This window comes from Sander lucioperca, chromosome 17, assembly GCF_008315115.2.
Source record: "Sander lucioperca isolate FBNREF2018 chromosome 17, SLUC_FBN_1.2, whole genome shotgun sequence".
NCBI classification, from domain to species: Eukaryota; Metazoa; Chordata; class Actinopteri; order Perciformes; family Percidae; genus Sander; species Sander lucioperca.
The window spans coordinates 16,398,286-16,406,067 of record NC_050189.1 but is presented as its reverse complement, the minus strand read 5'-3'; the positions used below and the strand labels follow the sequence as shown (position 1 = coordinate 16,406,067).

General features: G+C 43.4%; 1 protein-coding gene and 1 long non-coding RNA gene across 3 annotated transcripts; both read right to left on the bottom strand.

Moving 5' to 3' along the window:
- Positions 1–335: 335 nt before the first annotated feature.
- On the bottom strand, positions 336–1,911 carry LOC118493629. 2 transcript variants are annotated; one of them, XR_004895580.1, is made up of 2 exons: positions 1,817–1,911; positions 336–1,401 (listed from the first exon to the last, which is right to left on the bottom strand). It is a non-coding gene; the product is annotated as an uncharacterized LOC118493629 (long non-coding RNA). The 2 variants fall into 2 exon arrangements; XR_004895579.1 differs by lacking the exon at positions 1,817–1,911 and adding an exon at positions 1,748–1,785.
- A 122-nt stretch (positions 1,912–2,033) lies between these two features.
- Positions 2,034–6,942, bottom strand: LOC116060275 (voltage-gated potassium channel subunit beta-3-like). The gene is made up of 4 exons (XM_031313764.2): positions 6,690–6,942; positions 6,261–6,381; positions 5,735–5,823; positions 2,034–2,199 (listed from the first exon to the last, which is right to left on the bottom strand). Exons 1-4 carry the CDS (start codon positions 6,819–6,821, stop codon positions 2,107–2,109), a joined length of 435 nt encoding a protein of 144 aa, XP_031169624.2. The 5' UTR covers positions 6,822–6,942; the 3' UTR covers positions 2,034–2,106.
- Positions 6,943–7,782: the final 840 nt, after the last annotated feature.

The window sequence follows — 7,782 nt, the reverse complement described above, 5'->3', positions numbered from 1 at the left end:
ACACACAGACACACAAAGACACACACACACTCAGACTCACACACAAATGGAGCGCTGCAGCGGGAGAGAAAACTTCATTTAAACTGGAACAGAGACAGTCCAAGCTGTGGCTCGGGGCCCTGAAGAGGTCTTCAGGATCAATCTGTGTCTCTGAGTTATTTTGTTTTTGCTTTTTGGAGATAAAAATAAATATAACGTTCATCCAGCTATGAATCAATAAAGTTTTCTTTGTAAGTTAGACAGCGTGCAGCGGAAGTGTTTGGAGCTTTCTCTGAAATAAATGTCAAGTATTTAAATATTAAACGACAAACAATCTAAATAATTTGAGAATTTCAAAAAACTGTAAAAATAAAGAAAGTTTGTTTGAATAACTTTATTGGCATTCTTACATCATAAAGAGTTAAACAGGAGAATAATATTATAAAAATAATAATGTTCATGTTCATGAATATTTATTGGTGGTAACCGGCTTCCATATTTCCAAAATAAAATAAAATACCTTCCTGCGAATCTTGTTGTTTTTATTATTTTGTTTTGTTTTTACATGTTTGAAATAATGATTCATTCATTCCAGATTCATTTTAAATGAATTAATCCATGAAATCCCTTTTTATCTTAAAATATTTTATAATATTCCAACTTTTTACTTTGACTTGAAATATTTCGAGTTTTATTCTGAAAATATTTCGACTTTTTGACTTATAATATTTTGACTTTTATTCTGAAAATATTTCGACATTTATTCTGAAAATATTTCGACTTTTTGACCTGAAATATTTCAACTTTTATTCTGAAAATATTTCGACTTTTTTCTTGAAATATTCCAACATTTGTTCTGAAAATATTTCGACATTTATTCTGAAAATATTTCGACTTTTTGACCTGAAATATTTCAACTTTTATTCTGAAAATATTTCGACTTTTTTTCTTGAAATATTCCAACATTTGTTCTGAAAATATTTCGACTTTTTGACCTGAAATATTCTAACTATTATTCTGAAAATATTTCGACTTTTTTTCTTGAAATATTCCAACACTTGTTCTGAAAATATTTCGACTTTTTAACTTGAAATATTTCAACTTTTATTCTGAAAATATTTCGACTTTTTTCTTGAAATGTTTTGACTTTTTGACTTGAAATATTCCGACTTTTATTCTGAAAATATTTCGACTTTTTGACTTGAAATATTCCGACTTTTATTCTGAAAATGTTTCGACTTTTTGACCTGAAATATTTCGACTTTTATTCTGAAAATATTTCGACTTTTTGACTGGAAATATTCCGACTTTTATTCTGAAAATATTTAAACTTTTTGACCTGAAATATTTCGACTTTTATTCTGAAAATATTTCGACTTTTTGACTTGAAATATTCCGACTTTTATTCTGAAAATATTTCGACTTTTTGACTTGAAATATTTCGACTTTTTGACTGGAAATATTCCGACTTTTATTCTGAAAATATTTCGACTTTTTGACCTGAAATATTTCAACTTTTATTCTGAAAATATTTCGACTTTTTGACTTGAAATATTCCGACTTTTATTCTGAAAATATTTCGAATTTTATTCTGAAAATATTTCGACTTTTTGACTTGAAATATTCCGACTTTTATTCTGAAAATATTTCGACTTTTTGACTTGAAATATTTCGACTTTTTGACTGGAAATATTCCGACTTTTATTCTGAAAATATTTCGACTTTTTGACCTGAAATATTTCAACTTTTATTCTGAAAATATTTCGACTTTTTGACTTGAAATATTCCGACTTTTATTCTGAAAATATTTCGAATTTTATTCTGAAAATATTTCGACTTTTTGACTTGAAATATTTCGACTTTTATTCTGAAATACCATGACTTTCTTCTTCATTAAATCCAGACTAATTTTAAATAATTTCATAATAAAAGTCTCTCTTTCTCACCTGAACATGATTTTGTGGATAAACTTTAAAATATGAACCTGTGAGATACATATTTATATATTTATATATATTTATTTATATGTATTAATATAAGAATAAATGCTTCTGATGGTTACAGTCTCTCTGTCTCCATGGCGATGAGAACGTCCCTGAATCATAAATAAAGTTTTGTTGAAAGTCTTCAGCGCTTCGCCGCCTCCTTGCCGCTTCGCGGCTTGTTGCCGAGCAACGCGTCCATCTCAGCAACGAGGGGCGGAGTCAGCTGAGACAGCACCTGCATCCAGAGACACAAATATAGTAATATATTATGGGATGGTGTTATGGGTGTTGTGGATATTTCTGTTGTCTGTGTGTCAGTCCCTCCAGGATGTCGTGATGTCGCGATCGCGCCGATTTACGCGAATTCAACCAATCACCGCGAATTTGGTGCGACTCACAATTTTGACCAATCGCCACAACTTTTCTGCGCATTTGGGGCTACTGCTCCATACACCCCGCGACTGACGCTTGCACACACACAAACACACACACACACAAACACACACACACAGACACACACACAGACACACACACACACAGACACAAACACACACACAGACACACACACAGACACACACAGACACACACACACAAACACACACACACACACAGACACACACACAGACACACACATACACACATACACACACACACACACACACTGTGGATGCAGGAAAAAAAGGAGATGAGACGACATGATGACCTAAATTGAGGGCAGCTACTCTCATTATTGTAAGTGCAATGATAAGTTAAAGTCAGTACTTTGTCAAACCGTATGAATGTGTGTCCCAGGATAGTGTGTGTGTGTGTGTGTGTGTGTGTGTGTGTGTGTCCCAGGCCAGGTTAGGAAATTAACTAACAATGTAAAGATCAACAAGCCACAAACACTGGCAACTTTTTTGCAACTTTCACTGTCTCCCGCAACTTCATTGCAACAAACAGACAAAGACATCGCAACTTCTATCGAAATTTTTTACAAAAGCTTCCGCGAAATCAGGCATTTTGGGCCGCAACAATCTGGAGGGACTGGTTGTGGATATTTCTGTTGCTGTTTCCTGTTTTGTATATTGATTGTTGTGATTGGGTATTTTTATGGTCTCCTGTTTTCATTGTGTATTATTCTGAGTAGTGTATAGTTCTGTTTCCTGTTTTATTTTGGTAGTCTAGTTTTCTGTCTTGTCTTGTCTAGTTTTACTTCCTGTGTTTTCCCGCCTTTTCTGATTGTCCTGCCCCTCCCTGATGTGTTTCACCTGTTGTATCACCTGTTGTTTGATCATTACCTCTTGTATTTAGCCTCTGTGTTCCCTTTGTCTCTTGCCCGATCGTTTTTGTGTCCTTGCCCGGTCAGTTTGTGTGTGTTGGTGTTGGTTCCTGTCGTGTCAGCTCTCGTCAGTTTCTGTGCTTCCTGTTTATTCCTGTTTTTGCACTCCCTTCGTTTTTTGGATGCCTTTTTACTTCATTTTGGAATTGGTTTTTGCCTGCTGCTGCTCTCAGGACTCCCTTGGTTCATTTTTGTTTTGATCAATAAATGTTCAACTTTTTTCTGCCTGCCTGCCTCTCTCTGCGATTGGGTCCTTTAACTCCCTGAATTATAACAGAACGATCTGACCAGACATGTGCCCAGCAGAGGTTAAGCCTCTCCTTCACCCAATGGAACCAGACGGTGAGCGGATGACCTTTTTTTTTTGCTCCCTTCACAAGGAGGATCCCACCTCAGCCTGGCATCTCATGATGGTTCGCTGGGACGAGGTGGAGCGGGAGCCTTTCAGAGCCTAAAGATTTACCCACCAGCCTGCCTCCCCTCCAGTCTGCAAACACCTTGGCCACCGGTGCATGGTCTGTCGGCCAGCCTGCTCCTTTGCCCTCTTCCCCAGAACTCTTGTTGGACTGCTCTGATGCAACCTGGTCAGCGTACGCCCTGCCCCAACCTCTCCTTACCCCAGACCCCAAGCTGCCCAGTGTCCCACCACTGCCCAGTCTCCCCAGGCTCCCTAGTCTCCCCAGGCTCCCTAGTGTCCCCGAGCTCCCTAGTGTCCCCAGGCTCCCTAGTGTCCCCGAGCTCCCGAGTGTCCCCAGGCTGTCAGGTGTCCCCGAGCTCCCCAGTGTCCCCGAGCTTCCCAGTGTCCCTGAGCTTCCCAGTGTCCCCAAGCTTCCCAGTGTCTCCAGGTTCCCTAGTGTCCCCGAGCTCCCTAGCATCCCCAAGCTCCTTAGCGTCCCCAGGCTCCCTAGTGTCCCCAAGCTTCTCAGTGTCCCCGAGCTTCCTAGTGTCCCCGAGTTTTCCAGGGTCCCCGCACCGTCCAGTGTCCCCAGGCTCTCCAGTGTCCCCGAGCTGACCAGTGTACCCGAACTGACCCATGCATCTGACCCCCCAGAGTCCCTGAGACCGCCTTTGAGACTTTGCCAGTCTAAGGCGCCTGTGAGACCGCCCCTGAGACCGCCTTTGAGACTTTGCCAGTCTAACGCGCCCCTGAGACCACCCCTGAGACCGCCTTTGAGACTTTGCCGGTCTCCGGCCCCCCTGAGACCACCCCAGTGACCTTGCCGGTCTCTGCCACCCCTGAGACCGCCCCAGTGACTATGCACTTCTCCATCACCCCCAGAGATTTTGCCATTGTCCTGCCCCCCCAGAGACTTTGCCTTTGTCGGTCAAACCCACTCCTGCCCTTAGTGTCCTGTCAGCACCTCAGTCAACCTCTGTTCCCGTCGCCTGGTTCCAGCCCAGCTGCCCCTTCGCCTGCCCGGCCTCCAAAGCAGCCCCGCCTTCGCCATCCTGCTCGGCCACCACGGTCGCCAGAGGGGTTCCATCCTCGCTGCTGCTGGCAGCCCTGCTGGCCACGCAGTTCAGTCCCCAGTTCCCACTGGTTCCCAGTTCCCAAGTGCCCTTTGTCCCTTAGTTCCCCGAGTTCCACAGCCATCAGTTTCCAGCCCCATTGACTCTACTGTACTGTTGTGGTTGTGGATATTTCTGTTGTCTGTTTGTATATTTCTGTTGCTGTTTCCTGTTTTGTATATTGATTGTTGTGATTGGGTATTTTTATGTAGTAGTGTATATTTCTGTCTTGTCTTGTCTAACTTACTGTGTTTTCCGGCCTTTTTTTTTTTTTTTTTTTTTACCTTTATTTATTCAGGGGAGGTTCACTGAGAGGCAGCCTCTCTTTTGCAGGAACGCCCTGATCACATTCACACAGTTACACATTCACACCTGGAAGCTGCCCAGTACAACCACAGTCTGATCTGCTGCCACTGAGCAGCTCCACTGGAGCAGTTGGGGTTAAGGGCCTTGCTCAAGGGCACCTCAGTGGTGGTAATGAGGGAGGAACAAGCGCTGTTCTTTCACTTTCCCCACCCAGATTTTATCCTGCCGGTCTGGGGATTGAACCGACGACCTCCCGGTCACAAGCTCGCATCTCTAACCTTTAGGCCACCACTGTCCTTTTCTGATTGTCCTGCCCCTCCCTGATGTGTTTCACCTGTTGTTTGATCTCTGTTTTTGTGTCCTTGCCCGGTCAGTTTGTGTTGGTTCCTGTCGTGTTAGCTCTCGTCAGTTTCTGTGTTTCCTGTTTATTCCTGTTTATTCTTGTTTTTGCACTCCCTTCGTTTTTGGATGCCTTTTTACTTTATTTTGGAATTGGTTTTTGCCTGCTGCTGTTCTCAGGACTCCCTTGGTTCATTTTTGTGTTTTGGTCAATACCTGCCTGCCTCTCTCTGCGATTGGGTCCTTTAACTCCCTGAATTATAACAATGGGATGGTATTATGGGATGGTATTTACAGTGATGGAGCCGAGGTTCTCCAGCAGCTGCTCCGTGTTCGAGACTCCGAGAAGAACCGAACTGACTCCTTCAGAACGGAGACACCACGCTGAGAGACAGACAGGGAGAGAGAAAGGTAGGTAGGGAGACAGGTAGGGAAAGAGACAGGGAGGGAGGGAGAGAGAGAGAGACAGTAAAATATACAGGCAGGGAGAGAGGCAGGGAGAAAGACCGGGGAGGGGAGAGAGAGAGAGAGACAGGCACGGAGAGAGAGAGACAAGGAGAGCGAGGGAGAGACAGGGAGACAGACAGGTAGAGAGACAGGCAGGCAGACAGACAGGTAGGGAGACGGACAGGTAAAGAGTGAATATTTGAGCAGAACAGAGCAGCAGATTGAGGTATATCGAGTATTTGTGGTATATACAGTATTTGTGGTATATCCAGGTATATTTGTGGTGTGTGTGTGTGTATATATATATATATATGGTATACATATATATAGTATGTGTGTGTGTGTATATATATATCCAGGTATATTTGAGGTACCGATAGCGAGCTGAGCAGCGGTGCAGTTGAGTCTGTCGGCCAGCAGGTGGAGCTCTCTGATCTTACTCAGCTGCTTCTTCCCCTCATCACTGCAGAGACGCTCCTTCAGCCAATCATAGCCCTGCACACACGCACACACACACACACACACACACACACACACACACACACACACACAAACAGACAGACACACACACACACACACACACACAAACAGAAACAGATGTTCTCTCATCCTGCAGGCCTGTGTGTTGAATGGATGATGTTTTGTGTGTGTGTGTGTGTGTGTGTGTGTGTGTGTGTGTGTGTGTGTGTGTGTGTGTGTGTGTGTGTGTATGTGTGTGTGTGTGTGTGTGTGTGTGTGTGTGGGTGTGTGTGTGTATGTGTGTGTGTGTGTGTGTGTGTGTGTGTGTGTGTGTGTGTGTGTACCTTCATGGCAGCTCTGGATGTCTCCGGGACTCCCTGGTTGTATTTCCCCGTCAGCAGGCCACAGGCCAGTGGGGACCAGGTCACAGCTCCGACCCCTGAGGGAGAAGCACACCTCATGTTGAACCAGCTCATTAACCCGGGTTATCTTTAGCCTGGGTTATCTTTAGCCCCGGACCTGAACAGCTGCTGTCCCTGCAGACCTACACTGTCCACCGTCTCCTTCAAAGACACAGGACACTGAGGCCAGGGAGTGTTAGCCTAGCTTAGCACAAACACTGGAGGCAGGGGGCAACTGTTAGCCTAGCTTAGCACAAACACTGGAAGCAGGGGGCAACTGTTAGCCTAGCTTAGCACAAACACTGGAAGCAGGGGTTAATTGTTAGCCTAGCTTAGCACAAACACTGGAAGCAGGGGGCAACTGTTAGCCTAGCTTAGAAGGAAGCAACTGCTTTCCACACAAAGTTCAGGGACTAACCAAAGACTGAGGCGGGATGACACCACAGAAACTACCGTTGATACTGGAGTAACCACCAAAAAACCTCCTAACAACCAACAAAAAACCTCCTAACAACCACCAAATAACCTCCTAACAACCACCAAATAACCTCCTAACAACCACCAAATAACCTCCTAACAACCAGCAAATAACCTCCTAACAACCACCAAATAACCTCCTAACAACCACAAAATAACCTCCTAACAACCAGCAAATAACCTCCTAACAAACAGTGTTGGGAGTAACGTACTACAAAGTAACGCATTACTGTAGTTTCCCTACTTTTAGCAGTAACAAGCATGTAACAAAAACAATTTTTAATCAATTAACGCAATTATAATTACTGAATTTAAATTATTTCGTTAATGAACGCTTGCAGACAAGAAGACAGATATAGGCCTACTTAGCTGTTTCTGATCTAACGTCGCAGGACCTTATGGGCACAATGATAGACCAATCAACAATGAGCATTAAACTACAGCATGGCCGATAGCACGGAGAGAATGAGCTTTCTCTCCTGGAAATATGGACATTGTAAAATGATAACAAAGGAGGCAGTTTATCATTTAGTCTTCTTTACTCTGAACGCCCGATGCA